General features: G+C 36.6%; 4 protein-coding genes across 4 annotated transcripts; all 4 read right to left on the bottom strand.

Annotated features, from left to right (window-relative positions):
• Positions 1-476: 476 nt before the first annotated feature.
• Positions 477-2,919, bottom strand: LOC140801661 (OVARIAN TUMOR DOMAIN-containing deubiquitinating enzyme 1-like). Its single transcript, XM_073156882.1, has 7 exons — positions 2,794-2,919; positions 2,559-2,681; positions 1,870-1,916; positions 1,662-1,711; positions 1,480-1,580; positions 945-1,129; positions 477-845 (listed from the first exon to the last, which is right to left on the bottom strand). Exons 1-7 carry the CDS (start codon positions 2,881-2,883, stop codon positions 605-607), a joined length of 837 nt encoding a protein of 278 aa, XP_073012983.1. The 5' UTR covers positions 2,884-2,919; the 3' UTR covers positions 477-604.
• Positions 2,793-7,962, bottom strand: LOC140801660 (OVARIAN TUMOR DOMAIN-containing deubiquitinating enzyme 1-like). The gene is made up of 10 exons (XM_073156881.1): positions 7,502-7,962; positions 7,011-7,076; positions 6,823-6,906; positions 6,589-6,711; positions 5,921-5,973; positions 5,461-5,510; positions 5,275-5,378; positions 4,853-5,184; positions 2,970-3,035; positions 2,793-2,877 (listed from the first exon to the last, which is right to left on the bottom strand). The coding sequence occupies exons 1-9, from the start codon at positions 7,805-7,807 to the stop codon at positions 3,017-3,019; spliced, it is 1,137 nt and encodes a 378-aa protein (XP_073012982.1). The 5' UTR covers positions 7,808-7,962; the 3' UTR covers positions 2,793-2,877; positions 2,970-3,016.
• Positions 7,963-9,280: 1,318 nt separating this feature from the next.
• Positions 9,281-13,400, bottom strand: LOC140802127 (OVARIAN TUMOR DOMAIN-containing deubiquitinating enzyme 1-like). Its single transcript, XM_073157563.1, has 8 exons — positions 13,008-13,400; positions 11,276-11,341; positions 11,080-11,163; positions 10,852-10,974; positions 10,639-10,691; positions 10,487-10,542; positions 10,307-10,407; positions 9,281-9,896 (listed from the first exon to the last, which is right to left on the bottom strand). The coding sequence occupies exons 1-8, from the start codon at positions 13,398-13,400 to the stop codon at positions 9,558-9,560; spliced, it is 1,215 nt and encodes a 404-aa protein (XP_073013664.1). The 3' UTR covers positions 9,281-9,557.
• Positions 13,401-13,714: 314 nt separating this feature from the next.
• Positions 13,715-16,875, bottom strand: LOC140802091 (uncharacterized). Its single transcript, XM_073157521.1, has 5 exons — positions 16,420-16,875; positions 15,830-15,895; positions 15,637-15,720; positions 15,408-15,530; positions 13,715-14,429 (listed from the first exon to the last, which is right to left on the bottom strand). Exons 1-5 carry the CDS (start codon positions 16,795-16,797, stop codon positions 14,049-14,051), a joined length of 1,032 nt encoding a protein of 343 aa, XP_073013622.1. The 5' UTR covers positions 16,798-16,875; the 3' UTR covers positions 13,715-14,048.
• Between the last annotated feature and the right edge of the window lie 678 nt (positions 16,876-17,553).

The raw sequence follows: 17,553 nt of genomic DNA, 5'->3' as shown, positions 1-17,553 counted from the left end.
TGTTCTATCTATAACTCATCCATCTCCAGATTACCTTATGATCAATATAAAAAACAATTGAATTCAAATGATTGGGTGTCAGAATAATGATGAATTATAATGTCATAAATTAATGCCATTTCTTTCTCAACTTATGATTGGCTTCCTACCTAATTAAATCCCATTCTGTCAAGTTTAGATCTCTGTGGTTTTGATTCCAAAGTCTTGTTACATGCCATTCAGAAGAACCACATATTTTCCATCTTTCACCCTCATGATGTGTAAATTATATTAACCAATATATGTTTGTGGTTTACTCAACAAGGCATAACCTCAAAGATATAATATTTTGGCACAAGAGACTATTTGCTCATAAAGTGTGAATTCTCATTGTATGTGCAACGTAAGCAATCAATCTACATACACTTCCACTACATAAGCTATTCATATCCTAAGCATGGTATGCACACCACAAAAAACTAAAGAACGACAATACAAAAAAAAAAAGCTCCTTGTTTTGCCATTATTGGATCAATATCTACCATCCATACAATCCACTGTCCAAATCCTGATCTTGTACCCTCCCGAAAACAACTTGCTGAGTAAGGATGCAGGAGAGGAAGTCTCAATTGGGGTAGAGAATGTCATAGTGGCCAGGCCTATACAGCAAGATTACAAACGGTTCTGGGTTTTCTTGTGGATAACTAGGATTACTTGTTCCTGCATTGCTCGTATCACATTCACTGTTCTGAGCGCTGTGACTCTCTGGAGGACTGCAAGCAGGGAGACTGTCTTTCTTCTCTTTGGAGCTGCTATTCTTTGCAGTGTTATAGTTTGTTGTGCTACATCCACTCGGCTCAGCAATGCTGCTCGAAGTCAATACTTCATTCAGTCTTTGTGATGGGAAGAACATGAAGCAGGATATAGCTATGCGATCATAAAAGAAGTCTTTAGATGAGCCATACCTGGTGCCTGCATCACTAGCAGCGAGCAAAGGGGTGAAGTCATAATGATTCAGCCATGGTTTGCCATCCAGCATGGTTGAATCAACGTACACCACACGAATTGGCACGCCCAATGCGTTTGATAAAGCTGTTATATGGCCATGCTCGCACTCTTCATCCATTTTCTCGACAAAATTTATGCAATACTGTTTGATCCAGAAGCAACATTAGAAAAAGGAAACTTTTAAAGTTTTCATCAGTCGGATACAGTTTTATCTACTAGTCTTCTCTAATTTACACATTGATTTCTTGTGGTAGGTATACTTTGAGATCAAGTTAAGAATCAGATGGCCATTAAGAAGTGACATAGGGCATGTTGTAAATTCTTTTAAGTCCAACTCTAGATTCTATGGAAACAGGCAAATATTTTTTCATAGGCAAATATTGAGTATAAGGAATGAATAGATGGTTGGTGTCACCAATGCGAACCAACATACCATGCAACAATTTGGTACAATTAGGAGGAGAAATGGATAAGGTCATCTGAATCACCAACCTGATCCAAACTTAGGACAGTATCATATGTGAGAAATGGATGAAAGAACTCTGGATGCCTGCGTATTTCGAGGGAAGTAATACATCTGAGGAACTTCACAACTGACAAACAAACTCTATTAGTGAGAAGGAGAATTTAGAGGCATGACATAGCAAAGTAGCAATGTGAACGACAGTTCTCACAGTTGTCTGAAAACCACACTGTACGGCATATCTTCAACAATTCCACATGACTGAAATACGAAAATACCACATATGTTTACTCAGGTCCAAGCACTTTTTGAAAGATAAATACTTATTGGGTACTCAGGTCCAAGCACTTTTTAAAAGATAAATACTTCTTGGGTTTCTGAATTTTATTCATAAGTAGTAGACGAGTATTAAAGTATACCTTATTGATTCTTCCTCTATCATCTTTTGCAGCATGGAAATGAACAACTGACAATTAGCAAAGAAAATCCGGTGGAATGAAATGTTAAGTAAAGTACTTTACATGGGGCTAGGACGAAAAAGAACATACAGAAAGTTCAGTACAGAAAGTATACTACTACGCTGAGATATCTAGAAGAAGATGAGCAACCTAGTGAAACAAAAGAATGTCAAATGACAACAAAGTCAGCAATCAAAACCATCCAGCTTTTGTTATAAACTGAAATATGAACTGAATAGAATAAAACAGATTGGAAGTTAATGAATGTAAAGGACTTTTATATCACTTTGATCAGCCAGAATCTTCACAGTAGGTGACCTAATCACATCTAAAACAGTGCTCCCTTGAAAATAAATTATGCAGGTGCCACTTATTCTAGGGCTTAATTTCTAGTTACATGATTAACATTTTCAATATTATTATTTCCTCTGTCGGAGTGACAAGAGAGTAGAAACACCAGTTAGTAACTATCAGATTTAGCTGTTTAAGTGCTCCTAATGTTTACCTTCCTAGTTCTGAGTAAGAAAAAAAATATATAGATGACTGACCAGGATCATCAACTCAAGCTTAATAGCCCATCCAAAAATAAGAAGACATGTAGAGAAATTAGCTGAAGGATCAAATGGTCAAAGTTCTCGAGAAATAGTTACCAGAGCGCAAAGCGAAAAATAAAATTCAGCAGCTCCAAGTCTCTCCCTTGTCCTTTTGCATTCATCGGTCTTTGCATCAATGCGAGCAACCTCAGTTATATCTTGTGTTTCCAAAATATGCTCCTATATACACATTTATGAAAATACTTAATTAACACAACTACTTTGCTTGACTGAGTTCACGGTATATTACTGTGATAGCCAAGCTTACAAAATATAATTCTTCTATAATTACCAGGTAGGAGAACATGAAACTTCGATAAAAGCAGTTCCCATCTCCTTTTACTCGCCTATAGGCAGTATATCTCTCATTAAGCATCTGCATGTCGGACAGTTTTTCTCTAAAATAGCTTGACAAACAATGTTACATAAAAAACAAGAATCCAGCGCAGTAGCATCAGCCCAGTAAACCTTGATCTTCTCCTGCATGATCGGGCATCCATCATGATACTCTGCTATTAATGAGTAAAGAGGTTCCTGCAATATGAACAACCTTTCATTTATCTCCATTCGACTGCACAGATTAACCCACAAAGAGAGAACGCGCACACACAAAAGGAACAAGATTCTGGAAAAGAATAAATTCCCGTAATCTATATCAATATCCACTGCTGGCACTAAAGAAAGAGAATTGCTTCAAGAACATGCCCAATTTCTACCAACAGAAAAACCAAGAAAAAGAATGCAAGAAAAATATTGCTAGGCACCCAGAAAAATCCGAGCTTAAAAAACCAGTCTTTCGAAAAATAAAAGCTTTTATGATGACGTAAACAAGCAGAAAAGATCTCGAAGAACATCAAATCTCTAACAAACCAAAGCTACGGTATCATTAATACTTTAATGAAGAAGAGCTCAAGAAACGATCCAAGAACGCAATCAAATCAGAAAACCATCGAATAATCGGAGAACCAAAACGAATTAACCAATTGGGTTTTATTACTTAGAATCATCCTTAAACCGTCTACATCTCATCGCAAAGCACTTAAAAAAAAAGAAGAGGAAAGGTAAGAAGAATAGCTCAAGAACAGCCTCGAAGAACTAAAAAGGAATCGAAAACACCGAGAAAGGAGACTCCTTGCCTTGTCTTGGACGAGGAGGGGATCGAATTCGAGCTTCTCCGGCTTGGGATTGGAAAGGGACGGAGGACGCCGAGGACGGGAAGAGGCGGGATGATGTTTCCTTCCCCTCCTCCTACGGTAAGATCGCCACTTTGGTGGCTGAGAACGGTAAGATAGCGGTGGTATCCAGCCTCGCCATCTACCTCGAGGTTGGCCTCGTGGTATTAATGGAGGAGGACGACGACGGTAAAAGGCGGGAAAGCTTCTTCCCCAGTAAGCTGGCCTCCTTCCCGGCCTTTCAAACCGCGTCATTTCTTCTTTAGGCTTTATTTAAATCGTAATTTCAATTACTTATACATTTTAATTTTAGGGCAATTTTTTTAATAAAAAAAACGCAGTACTTTTATGCGATTATATAGATATTTATCACCAAGACTCCTATGAACGATATGGCGTGAATTAATAATATAAACAAAAATAGGGTGTTTTTGATAAAAAAAAATTTTAAAATTTCAAATGTTTATTCTTAGATGCCTCTCTTTCTTCTCTCTTCGAATTTATAAAATAATGACAAAATTATGGTTGGTGTATATAGGAGACAAATTAATCAGTTTTAAGACGTATTTCGAGCTTTGTTACAATACATCTCCGTTGCATTGCCAGTTCGACATTAATTTTTCTATTTGTTTTTTTTTAATTCTTAATGATGCAAAAATAAATCCGCGAATAGAAAATCCAGACCCGTTTCCTATAAAATTCAAAACTCAAAACCCAAGTCAATCTCAAAAAACGAAATCCTAAAAGGTAGTACTCATATATTTGCATTTAAAAAAGGTGTTAAAATTCTACTAGAGGATAGATATTTTTCGTCATACGTTCAACTCCAATCATAAATAATATTATAAAAAAATTATTTAATAATTTAATGACTTTGTTTGATTTGATTGATGATTCGGCAATGCGGTTAGTTTGGAAAAACAACGTTTGATTCGGAGTAATTATTCAGGGACGCATATAATTTGAAGCCTATACTAGACAGCTAAAAGCTCTGTGAGACCTAAATGTCTCTATATATGGGAAAGGGTTAGTCATTTGTTCAACTTATATCTAACATTCGGACTCATAAATAATAAAGAGAGAGAGAGAGAGAGAGAATGCTAAAGAATTCTTAGTAAAAAAAAAAAAAAGGTGCCAACTCTAAGTCACCAAATTAATAGGTGTAGACAGAGGAGTCACCTTGGATATAGAATGTCGTAATGGCCAGGCCTATATAGTAAGGTCACAAATGGCACTCTTCCAAGTGAAACAGAGCTAATGCCTGAGAGCTTTGGAGCAGAAGAGGTTGCAGAATCGGTCTGGTCAACACCACTTGTCAGAGGATCTGAAACTGGAGCATGTTTGGGATGTTGGTTGGGGAAAACATCGTATGGATTCAGCTTCACAGCTCCAGCAGATAAGAACGAGTCGAGATTCTCCACACGTATGGGGACGCAGAAAGCATTTGAGAGAGCAATGACATGGAGATTGTCTGCTTCCACGCCCATTGTGAGGACTTCCCTCTCGCAGAACTGTTGTCAGAGCAGCAAACCGAAGAATTACTGGCAATGTCCAAATTTTGTTGGAGAGGAAATAAAGTCCAATTTAGCAGCAGAACTAACTTGTTTAATAGGTACATGCTTCATCTCATCATAAAAGAATGGTCTGAAGAACTCTTCCCGCTTGCGAATATCAATAGAAGTGACTAATCTGAGGAAAACCAGAACTGGGAAACAAACAAACATTACATTACTGAATTATCGCCATGGTAAAAGGGGGACAAACAGAATTACAAATATGCATCTTACTGCAATGTGAATCAATCTCAGTCAGATTCTTCTGCACAATCTCCATGAAGCTGGAATTATTAAGACCACAGCAGTTCAATTTCGGAGCAGGAAAACAGAAAAGATAGTTTGCTCCAAAAAAGGAAAACAAGACCAATGAAAATAGAATACAGATTGCAATCTCCAGAGCATCTGATGCTTTCTTTCTTCTTTTCCTTTTTTTGTTTTTCAGAGAAGAAAATCTCTGAAAATAGAATGTAGGATGAGATCTCCAGAGAATTTGATGCTTTCTGTTCTCTCTCTCTCTCTCTCTCTCTCTTCTTTTTTAGAGAAGTTAAAACTTAAAAATTATTCGCCACTGGAGAGAAAAAGTCACTGTCTCTGCCACTGGGCAACCAATCGGAGACAAGCATACAAAGCTACCTCGTTGATTTCTTTTATAATTAAAACTTCCAAGATGGTCTTATTCATGAACAACTACCTTGTACAAGTGTTTTTTGCTTCCAGAATTGATATGACTGCACTTTGAAAGTCCTGAAAACAGCATAAGCAAGCATTGCACATAATTTAAATTAAATACAGCAAATTGGAAACATAGAACAATACTAGGGATGAATGATCTTTTTGAAAATCATGCTTGCATACAGAAGACTATAAGATCAAAAGAAACTTAAGGGATCCAGGCTATGTATGAATCAAGGCTTTCGTTCAACAGAAAATGGGGACTGAGAACTTCAAAATATACTTCTTTAATTTAGATAATTTAGTTAATGAGTTGGACAAATATCAGAAAATATATCTAGTAAAAAGCATATGGCCTTATTAATACTGTCAAAAAAAAATCAGCCCTGAGAAAACTAGGTGAAAATTAAAAGCCAATGGAACTCTGGCAAACAGAGTTACAAGATTTTTAGAGCAGAGCATATAAATGAATGAAAGAGTAAACAATTATAAAAAGAAAACACCTGTACAGGGAAGAATTTAGGATTTCATAGGCAAACATGGATCTCCTTCCTGAATTTGAGACCATGTTTGCATAATGAAATTTATGCATCAACTAAACATCGCACCAATAAAGAATAACACAGCAGCCACATGGTAAATGATAGAAATCTAAATGAAAAACTACCACAGAGGAAAAGGACTTACATCAAGGTGATGCTCGTAGGTTTCTTCACTTTCCCCAAGGCTAACATAATCCAGTTTTAACTGTTCCAGATGCTCAAAAACCCGATAGACCTCATCTTCATCATGAAATTGAACAATATGCTCCTAATTACATACCCAAAATTCAGTCTCTATGAGTAGGAGACTTCCAAAGACAGCCTCATAACATCTCCAACCATAAAATAATCACAAACAGGAGGCTTGAAAAATACTTACCAGGTAGGAAAAGATGAAGCTACGATATAAACAATTTCCATCTCGGCGTATTCTTCTGAAGGAAGCATATTTTTCACCAAGCAGCTGTTTTTAAGATAATTTAGTTATGCATACAATTGAATTGCACCTAATATCTGAATACAAAAAATAACCATGAACAGGAAATGAGTGCATCCGATTTACTAAACCTTGATTTTTTCTTGTATGATCAAACTATCTGATGGAAAGTCAGTGGTTAATGCTGACAGAGGTTCCTGCGATGTGAAAGTCTCCCGCATTTACATATGCATTTCAAATATGGAAGCTTCAGTCAATAATAAGGATTGTTCCTCTACTCCAAGATGTTTTACCTATGCTTACAAATTTGCAAGAAAAAAAAAAGATTTAAATAGTTAACAACCACAATACTTTTTTTTTTCATTTCATAAATTTCAGAGTGGATATCGACAGTTATGTGAACTATTATACACATGAAACCAATCACTTGACAGTTAAATTCACAAGATAGACTCTTTTAGTTCCAAGTATTCAGAACGTTAGTCGCAACAAAAAGATAGGCCTTTTAGTTCCAATTGCAATCTTCCAAGAAATCGTCACGAGAGTTCCTAACAAAACTCTCCAAAGGCAAGAACGGCATCAAGAAGTAAAAAACCAGAACGGGATCGAGAAACAACGGTACCTTTTCTCCCAGGATGGGCTGGTTCTTGGATTCCTCTTCAACCAAGATCTGCTGCTGCTCCCTGACCTCGTCGTCCACCGTCGATGTCCGCTTCGGCCGGAGGTAGGTGTTCCTCCCTTGGAGCAAGCGTCTCGCATTGCCGAGGATGGCCTCGTACTCCGAGAGGAGGAGGGGTTCGAACCGGTCGCGTAGGACGAAGGCGGAAAGACGGCAAAGAGGGCGGGGTGAGAAGGAAAGGGTCGGCTTCTCCTGGAATGCCGAGATGTCGACTTTTTGTAGCCATCGCTTCTTTAGCGGCGCAGCCATTTTCCTCCTCTGTTTCTTTTTCGGCGGGAGAAGTGGGCTTCTTTTCTTTCCAATGTAGTATATCTTTGACGGAAATGGCTTGTCGACTTCGGCGCCTTCCGTGCTGTTGAGTTAGATAGAATCGATGCAGTTTGGGCAGAGATGCTGTAGCCTGTACACGTCTAAGACTGGATTAAATTTTTTTTGTTTGTTATTTTTTAAATGAAATATATTCAAATTCACTGAAATTAATTTTAATATTGGGAAATAAATGACCTTAAATGATAAGTTAGATATGTGGTATCTCAAATAATTCATTCTAATAATACGGCATCAAGCTTGAATCAAGTTACGCTTGTGTGGCTTCATTTATAATATGAACCTGGGTGCCCTTTTTACGTTAAGCAATCGAACCAGTGGTTACCAGGATCAATTATCTTGAGTTATATCATTTAATAGGCATTCATCTAATAGCGTTTCTTTCGTATCATAGAGTTAATTCTTTATCAATCAGTTTGATAAATATTTAACGATTAAGATCTTTAATAGTATAATAGGAATGAAAGATATCATCGATTCTAGATATTTTTTTTAGATATATAATCTTCTACATTATTTTTAAAAAATTATATTATCTTAATATTTTATCAAGTAAAGACATATATCATTAACTGAGAGTAATGTATATATTTCAAAATAAGGGTATTGATGTCTTTTATAATTAACTTGATGAAAATTTAATTACATTTTATCTCTTTGATTATTTTTTATTATTTACATATATCTCCCATTAGTTTAAGATTGATTTAAATTAAATTTTAATAGATAGAGATAGAGAATTATATTTAAATTAAAATTTATCTCTAAATAATATAAATTTAAATTATTTAATATTAAATGATATCTCATATAATTAAGGCATAATTATATTTAAAAGAGAAATCTTAACGAAAGAAGAAAAAAAATATGTAGAGCGCTTCTTCCTTACCGTAAAGTTAATTGTTTATCAATCAGTTTGATGAAGATTTAATAGTTAAGATCTTCAAAGGTATAATTTAAAAAATTGGGAAGTTAAGCATACATAATTAAATCTTCTTAATTAATATACTCATTTTTTTACGTAATATGATTTTGGAACCGGTAAGGTAGGGAGTATAAAACCTGACTATTATAGCTATTAGATTAAGATTATAATTTTTAAAGGTGCATTGAAATATTTACCTTTGTCTAAACATCTACTTGTTTTAGTGTGAAAATAAATGAAATAAAATCAAAAGAATACTTTTTAAATTCGGTTCCAAAAAGAACTGAAAATTAATTGATTAGAGAGAGCGAGAGAGAGAGAGAGAAAGGTGTCCAGCAATTTGTCTGTTGAGTTGAAACTATAATAAATTCATCTTTCTTAGACATAGACTTGAAATTGTGAAGAATCCTAGAGCTAGAGGACACTGAAGCTGCAAAAATAGGCAATACAACCTTGATATATCGGACCAGTTAAAGAATGTTAACAACAGTGAATTACTTGCAGAATTTCATGGCAAAGAGACTGCAGGAGAGAACGAAAGTTACATATCTTCCTCAAAATTCAACTTATCTCTGTACCATATGTTGCACTGGATCAATGTTCTCACTTAGTAGCACACTAGGCTTTTTGTCAGTAAATTTTTCTTACAAGGCAAATTTAGAGCTGGCTATGGACAGGTGGTATAGAATAACAACTGATCTAAATCACATGGGCATACTGTAAGGAGTGGCTTCAGAGGTAGAAGAGTTACTTGGGATAGAGAATATCGTAATGGCCATCGGTACAGAGTAAGGTCACGAAGGGCATGTCTGGCAGAGAATCTGGAGTACCTTCGATGTTGTCACATGACAAAGGATTTGAAACTGGAAGGATGCTGGCATTTGAGTCGTCTGTCCCAGAAGAGCCACTGGAAGGAAGGACTAAGTTCGGGATGAAGTCATGTTGAATCAAACTCACAGCCCCAGAAGAAGAAAGACGTGAATCAAAATGTACCAATCTCACAGGCACACATAATGCATTTGACAACGCAATAACTTGCACCTGATCACACGGTACTCCCATGCGTATAACTTCCTCCTCACAGAACTGTAGTCAAGGAAGTAATCAGAAAATAAGAACACACATCTAGAGAAGGGGAGTGACTAACTGTGACCAAGCAGTCAAGGAGAATAAAACTAAATAAAAAAAGGTTCCAGACCAAGCTATGTTTAAAGTTCAGAAACCAAATAAAGTCTACTTTCCTAATACCATGAAGTGACGAACTGTGAGATTGAAAAATAATAAGATCGTCCTAGAAGTTTATCAAGATAGTGACAGCAAAAGAAAGTATTATGGGGAAATCCAAAAAAAAGGCTGATTCACATATTTAAAAGGCATATAGAAACTATTTAATTTACCACCATTAAGACAAGAAGCCAATGATTAGTTGCAATTGTCGCGTCAAAATAACACTCTTTTCAAAAGTATTTCAAAAAGTAATCAGCGGCACCACTAACCTCGTACAGGCTTCTTTGGTTCATGTCACTAAGAAAAGATTGATAATTTTCTGCCCGAATCTTAATCTCAACAGAAGCAACTAATCTGAGGAACATTACACCTGTACAGGAATATGCACTACAAACTAAAATCATGGGGTACAAATAGGTACGAGATATATCAGAGGGTATGCTTCTCACTCATATCAGAAGTAAAATCATCTCGGCTCTTCTGTAAAAGCTCCTGATGGCAAAAGCTGCAGAGAGCATAGCAGTTCTCTAAGAGAGTGAAACATCAGACAATAAACTTGCAAGTTTAAACCCACCAAAGAAAAGTTATCAGAGCTGTCTACCTTAGAGAAGTTTGTTTTGCTTCCAGAACTGTGATGACCATATCTCGGAAATCCTGAAAACAATATTGACAAATAATGGTTATGAAGAAACCTGCAATAACAGGTTGGTGGCAAAATGTATGTCCTCATTATACAAATAGCAAACACTGAATGACGATTTACATGATAACTCTAATGATTTGAACACATTGACAAAGATAAAAGAGGGTTTACAGAAAGGAGATCGCCATAGGTATCTTCCATCTCCCCAAGTCCCACATGTACCAGCTTGAATTCCTCAAGAAGCTCAAAAATATTGTAGATTATATTTTCATCTGGCATTTCAATAATTTGCTCCTGCTTATTTCTTTCAAAATCAGTCACTAAGACCAGGATGTCCAAAAAATTTAGGTTCATGTAATTATGAATCAGATTTCCAGAAAATCACGAGAGTTGCCCTACCATGTAGGAAAAGATGAAGCTTCGGAAGAAACAATTTCCATCTCGACGTGTTCGTCTAAAGGAAGCATATTTCTCCTCAAGCAACTGTGACATATGTTATTTACCTATCAGTACACCTAAGCCAAACCATGATAATTGAATGAGGCAGCTAGTTATAGCTATAAAAGTTGAAGCACCAGAACCAAGTTCAATTTACCTTGATCTTTTCCTGTATGATGGAATTGTCCGGAGGAAAATCAGTAGCCAATGCTGAGAAAGGTTCCTGCAAAACCAAAATCTTTTCTTTCATTTATACCCTTTGAGTAAGAAATAAATCCATTATTTTGATCCATCTTCATCGTTATTCATATATAGCATGCTGCAGGCAGCAAGAGATTACTATAAAAGAGCCTCAAAATTTCACTTGTTTGAACAATTAGCAGTTTTTTTTCAGAAATCTTTATGACTAAGATCTTTTCTCCTTATATTGGAGAGGTATCTGGTTTATCTCCATATAGCAGACAAATCTAATAAGATGCACAAAATTCAGATAACCCTAGAAATACATACACAATGTATTTTCTGACTTTATTTCATGCCTAATGATAAGGGAATGGATCAATGGAAGGTGCAAATAAGAAGATCAAGATGGAATCCTCCTACCTGTGCCAGTTCTATCAGGATCTATTCGTTTCCACACTTTCACCCAACCATCTCTCTCTCTCTCTCTCTCTCTCTCTCTCTCTCTCTCTCTCTCGTTTCTGTGATTTTATTTTTGGTGAAAAAGGTCAAAACCTCAATTAAAAGATATAGAATCCACTGGTAAAAAGAAAATATATTCCATTAGAGTTCTCTTAGTGATTAGTGATCAAGGATAGCAATCTTACTAAGAAAACATGCTCGATTACATTTTTAAGCCTCTCTGAGGTACATTCTTTCCTGAATTAAATTGCCAATATAGTCTCAAAGATGTCATCCTCAAATTTGCTTATAGATTTTCTTTTTCTTTCTTTATGCACTTCCCTTAAACACTCTGCATATACATATCATGCAGAGTAAACTAATGCCTATCGAAATGATCCCCTTAAACTAAAAATTGCAATCCCAGAGATAAAAGCATTTTTGCACATAAAAAAAAAACTTCTCTAGCTACGGAAATGAGCAGTGCTACTACATTAGCCTCAATCACAGTTAGCAGGTCATATTGTTGCACAAGAACCTAGAGTACCACACAAATAGTGGGTGCATGAGACAGGTTGCACATTGCATGTGCCAATAATCTTCCACGCATATAACCATGAAGTAAGAATACAAGAACAATTCAGTATTCACCCTGCCTAGACAGTTAATTCACCTAAGGGCACCAACTACTCATGATTAATACTCTGTTGTTCCAGGAAGTTACTGGACATCTAAGAGACTGCGATAATACCACCAGGGTCAATCTGGTTCGTTTGAGGAAGAAAGGTGCATAGATAGATATGCAAAAATGTGGAGTGCTTGGTAGTGAAATCATCATTATGTGATGCAACGTGTTTCCGTTGAGGTCTTAAATGGGAGACAAAAGCTACGTAGAAGCTCTTAACGAAAGATCAAAAGCTACATATTTGGATACCCATCAAACACATACTCGAATCAAATACGTGTAAGTATGCATCCGAGCACCTGGATAGTGTTCAATGAGACGTTCGCATAAATCAGGGCATGTAAGAGAGAAGAAAGCAAGGAAAATTAAAGAAAACCTTCTGAAATCAAGAAAACCACAAAGAGATCGAGAAAGAACAAAAGTTTTTATTTATTTAACGGTTATGCAAGAAAGAGGTGATATCAGTGAATAAGACAAAAGATTCAAACATATCAAGGCAAGGATAAGATCCAACATACCTTTTCAGAAAACAAATTTCAAGAACGAGATCAAGGAATCATTCAAATTGAAACGAGATCCCGACCTTGTCACCGATGCAGGGCAATTTCGTGCTCTTAGTCTTCTCATCCTTTGCTCCTCCCACACCCATAAGCTGAAAGATCTTGTCATCGGGCGGCAGATCGATCACATCCGTAATCACCGGCGCGTTCCGTTCTCGCCTTGCGTCCGCCCTCATGCCTCCGAGATTCAGAATCGGGCTACTTGGAGCGGCTCCGCTCGTGCCTCCAAGATTAGGGTTCCGGCGAGCGATCTCCTCGTCGTCGGATGAGGAGGAGGTAGAGGAGACGACCAAAGGCTCCTTGCCCTCGCGGCGCACGAAGGGGAAAGGGGGAGGAGAGGAAGGGTCGAGTGGGGTTTCCTCCTTCGCTGTCTTCTCGCTCTCGTCGTCTTCGCCTTTCGAGCTCGAACCCTCCATTTCGGATTCCAGAAGGCGGGAAATTGCACTTAATTTGGGGGTTTGTAAGGTTTAAAGGTGGGGTATTTATAAGGGTAGAATTGGGAGGAAGCGTGAGGTCGTTGTAGCGGTTGGAGTCGTATTGGATATTTAATATTTGTCAATAGAGAGTGTTTCAAGTCTATTAAACAATTGCTCGAATTTACTTGAGCAACTAACAAATTTGTTCTTTAATTGGACTAGATAACCATTTTTTGATGTCATTTTTACTGTATCTCTATACAAAATAATTGAAAAAAATAAAATAGACCCAAAGAAAACTGATAACGAAACAATTAGAGAGGAACAAAAAATATCCATCAATATGTATGTGGAGTTCAAACTATAATAAGTACATTTTTCTAAAAATCACAAAATTAGCCAACAGAAGTTTGATATTTCAAACCAGGCGCACAGAAAGTTGACCACAGTGAATTACTTACAGAGTTTCGCAGCCAAGGGAGTGCACAGGATAGAATGAACGTCATGTACCCTCCTCAAAATTCAACCTATTGCTGTACCAGATGTTACTTACAAGACGAAAACAAGTGGGTGGTATAGAGAGAGTAGCAGGTGAAATGCTGAATCACGTCGACATGGTGTGAGAAGTGGGCTTCTGAGGTAGAAGAGTCAGTCGGGATACAAAATGTCATAGCCAACCGGGCTGCTCAGTAGGATCACAAACGGAACTTGTCTGTCATCACTGGTACTCGGCGATGGTGGATAGATGCTAGGATCATCAGTAGGGCTACTGGTGTGAGAATCCTTAACATCTTCACCAGCAGCTGCTGACAAAGGATTTGAAGTGTCGCCACCGCCATTGATCTCATTACTACCACCGGAAGAAGAATTCGAATCCTCGAACTCAATGTGAATCAAGCACCGAGATCCAGGAGGAGGAGGAACATCAAGCTGCACTAGTCGAACAGGCACGTTTAGTGCCCGCGAGAGGGCAGCAACTTGGAGAAGATCACATTCTACACCCATAGGGATAACTTCCTCCTGGCAGTACTGTTGCCAAAGAAAGCACCCAGAGAGAAATAAGTAGAGAGGAGAGGGAATTGGGACCTTCTTTTTTTCCATTTATTTCTGGTTATTATGACCCAAAAAAAAAAAACATATCAAGGAGAACAAAATATGATACTTTGAAAGATAAGCTCCAGTTGCAAAGCTAGGAGCCTAGGACTAAAGTTCAGAAATTGAGGATATCTTCCTAATACCATGAACTGTGTGATAAATAGTCATCACTTAGGCACTCCTACATAGACTACAAGATCAATTAAAAGTTTGCCAAATTAATTACAGGGAAAATAATGTAAGCATAAGAAAATCCAGAAAATGTTAATTCACATATATTTAAGTCATCCTACAACTGTTAAATTGACCAACACTAGAAGATTAACAAAAATTAGCCAAAATTTTGAGTCAGTATACCATGCTATTATCACATCTGATGTATGAAGAGTAATTTGGGAGCACCACTAACCTCGTTCAGATTAGTTTTATTCAACTCGTGAAGATAAATTTGGTAAAATTCTTGTCGTGACTGAATCTCAACAGAAGTAACTAATCTGAGGAACATTAAACCTGATCCCAAATATGAACTACATATTAAAATCAAAGTCTAGCTATATGAACAGTTATTCTAACATTAATAGGGTATGCTCTTCGGTTCTCACAGTGATCTGAAAAATAATTTTCTCGGTTCCGCCACAGAACCTGCTGATGGCTGAAACTACAAAAAGCACAGAACTTATTAAGCAGAAAAATCACTGAAATTATGACAGAATGAAATATGCAGAAACTATGCTACACGTCTTAGTGACTTCTAAACTCAAAATCCACCAGATAAATCTTAGTGTCACTATCTACCTTTCATAATCCTCCCTCGCATTCAGAAGTGCCATGAACATCTTATGAAATTCCTGAAAACAATATTAACAAATAATAGTAATAAACAATATTCCTATGCAATAAGATAGGACTTACGGAGATGTGATTCTTGAAAACATCTTCGATCCCTCCATGACTCAGATACGCGAGCTTGTGTTGTTCAAGACGCTCAAGAAAACGATATATCTCTGTTGCGTCAGGCATTTCAATAAGTTGCTCCTAGTTATGTTATGCAAATTGAGTCAGTGACACTATGACCTCTGGAAAGTTGATTTTCCATGCAATGATGAACCACACTTGAGATGCAAAATTTGAAATGCCTTACTACGTAGGAAAAGATGAAGCTTCTGTAGAAACTATTCCCATCTCGGCGTACTCGTCTGACACAAGCATATTCCTTATCAAGCAACTGAAACATAAATGATTAACCTATTATATACCTAAATCAACTCAGGACAATTTATTGAAGTAAAAATTATGTCTATAAAACTTGAAGAAAGCAGGATCAAGTCGTAAACCTTGATATTTTCCTGTATGACTGAGCAGCCTGGAAGGAAATCAGTGAGTAATGATGATAAAGCTTCCTGCAATACCAAAATACCAATCTTTCATAAAACTAAAATCATATAGGAATTCAAAAAGTAAAAACAAAATGACATTTTATATTTTATTTTTAACCTAATTAGATTTTTTATCTTTCTTAAAAAAAGTAACAAATATTTATTTACATTAAACTAAGGGAAAGGCAGTAAAATTATTTTACATTACAACCGAACATCACTCCTATCTCATGTTTTTATCCAAAACTTATCCATCTTTTTCTAACTCCTTATTTTTATTCCTATCCCGATAGTTGCCCTTAAGATCTTGAGAGAAGTTCGTGATGATAAAGAGGATGCCAAAAGCACGATTCCAGATTCTTATACTAATTGTTCAAGAATATGGAATCTGGATATATAATAAATGCAAAAGACTCTGCAAATGTGAATCATGTGTCATTACACACTTCTCACGAATGCAAAATGCTCAAAGAGGAAATAAGCAGCACATCTTTATCAACATAAAAACTCCAAGAACGAGATGAATTCAAAAGAGACGAGATCCCGACCTTGTTCCCGACGAGAGGCAAGGTGACCCTGTCTTCCTCCGCCTTGAGGAAGACTTCAATCCCCTTGCTTCGGTTTTCGTTGAGCCAAGAGACCATCGCGAAAGAGGGAGGAGGAGGAGGAGGAGAGGAAGGATTCGGTGACGCCACCTTTTGGATCTCGACGTCTTTTTCCTCTTCTCCTTGCTTCGAGGATTCCCTTTCAGTGGTGTCTTCGATCTCGACGTCCTCTTCCTCTTCTCCTTGCTTCGATTCCTCCATCTTACTTTCAATGGTGTGCTCCATCTCGACGTCTTCCGAGGAGTCCATTTCAGTGGCGTCTTCGATCTCGTTCGATGTTTCCATTTTAGTGCTGTCTTCGATCTCGTTCGAAGATTCCATTTCAGTGGTGATTTTGGTTTGGTTTCTTGGATTTGAAGGTTTAAAGCGTGTATTTATAGACGTCGAGAGGTAGGCAGATCGGACTGCAGGAATTTGCTGCTGCAGTCGGGTACTTGGTAGTCCTTCATTGGCTGCCAACTTAGTTATATATACAAGCGGTTTTTTTTACATAATTGCCACTGAAAGCTTTTCAACTGAAATATTCCTGACAGATTAGGGGTTAAAGTTAATAACATATTTAAAATGTGCTTCTTTCTTGAAGTTTAGAGTGTAAAGTATTTATCAATACTTTTTTTAACTCACAAAAAAAAATATTTTTCATGGTACTATAATATTAAATAAAATATTATATATTTAAACTTTTAAAAAAAACTTGTGCAAAGATAAAGCAACCATCTTAAATAGTATTTTTGAAAGAGCATAATAATTAATTACTTCCGTGGCAATTATAATGTTTTGAAAAATATAGTGTTAAATATTATCTTTAAAAATTTTCCTTGTTTCAGTGGTAATTGTGTAAAAAGCCCTAAAAGTAATCTTACGGAAAAGACCAAAATACCCTTATGATGTAGAATAATCTGTTGGGAGAATTTATTTTTATTTTTATTTTTAAATCCATTAGTCGTGCACATTTTGGTTCCAGATTACTCTAATTTATATACTTCTGGTATCGCAAACATCTCAAATTAGGAAGGCAAAATGAATAAAAAAAGGTTTAACTATTTTAATGGAAATTTGCTTTATGCTAATCCTTGA

This window comes from Typha latifolia, chromosome 15, assembly GCF_019914945.1.
Source record: "Typha latifolia isolate L0001 chromosome 15, TyphaL0001v2, whole genome shotgun sequence".
NCBI classification, from domain to species: Eukaryota; Viridiplantae; Streptophyta; class Magnoliopsida; order Poales; family Typhaceae; genus Typha; species Typha latifolia.
Note: the sequence above shows the minus strand (reverse complement) of the source record. Positions and strands in the feature narration are given on the sequence as shown.

What these genes read in the sequence shown, in the direction of transcription:
- LOC140801661 (XM_073156882.1), bottom strand. Translation starts at nt 2,883, where the DNA reads ATGCAGATGCTTAATGAGAGATATACTGCCTATAGGCGAGTAAAAGGA. An exon ending in ATAGAGGAAGAATCAATAAG is followed by an intron (nt 1,712 to 1,869) that starts GTATACTTTAAT and finishes TTCGTATTTCAG; the next exon opens with TCATGTGGAATTGTTGAAGA. An exon ending in AGTGTGGTTTTCAGACAACT is followed by an intron (nt 1,581 to 1,661) that starts GTGAGAACTGTC and finishes TTTGTTTGTCAG; the next exon opens with TTGTGAAGTTCCTCAGATGT.
- LOC140801660 (XM_073156881.1), bottom strand. Translation starts at nt 7,807, where the DNA reads ATGGCTGCGCCGCTAAAGAAGCGATGGCTACAAAAAGTCGACATCTCG. An exon ending in AGCCCATCCTGGGAGAAAAG is followed by an intron (nt 7,077 to 7,501) that starts GTACCGTTGTTT and finishes TTCACATCGCAG; the next exon opens with GAACCTCTGTCAGCATTAAC. An exon ending in TCATACAAGAAAAAATCAAG is followed by an intron (nt 6,907 to 7,010) that starts GTTTAGTAAATC and finishes TCTTAAAAACAG; the next exon opens with CTGCTTGGTGAAAAATATGC.
- LOC140802127 (XM_073157563.1), bottom strand. Translation starts at nt 13,400, where the DNA reads ATGGAGGGTTCGAGCTCGAAAGGCGAAGACGACGAGAGCGAGAAGACA. An exon ending in GCTTCATCTTTTCCTACATG is followed by an intron (nt 10,975 to 11,079) that starts GTAGGGCAACTC and finishes AGAAATAAGCAG; the next exon opens with GAGCAAATTATTGAAATGCC. An exon ending in GCAAAACAAACTTCTCTAAG is followed by an intron (nt 10,543 to 10,638) that starts GTAGACAGCTCT and finishes TGCTCTCTGCAG; the next exon opens with CTTTTGCCATCAGGAGCTTT.
- LOC140802091 (XM_073157521.1), bottom strand. Translation starts at nt 16,797, where the DNA reads ATGGAATCTTCGAACGAGATCGAAGACAGCACTAAAATGGAAACATCG. An exon ending in TGCCTCTCGTCGGGAACAAG is followed by an intron (nt 15,896 to 16,419) that starts GTCGGGATCTCG and finishes TTGGTATTGCAG; the next exon opens with GAAGCTTTATCATCATTACT. An exon ending in TCATACAGGAAAATATCAAG is followed by an intron (nt 15,721 to 15,829) that starts GTTTACGACTTG and finishes TTTATGTTTCAG; the next exon opens with TTGCTTGATAAGGAATATGC.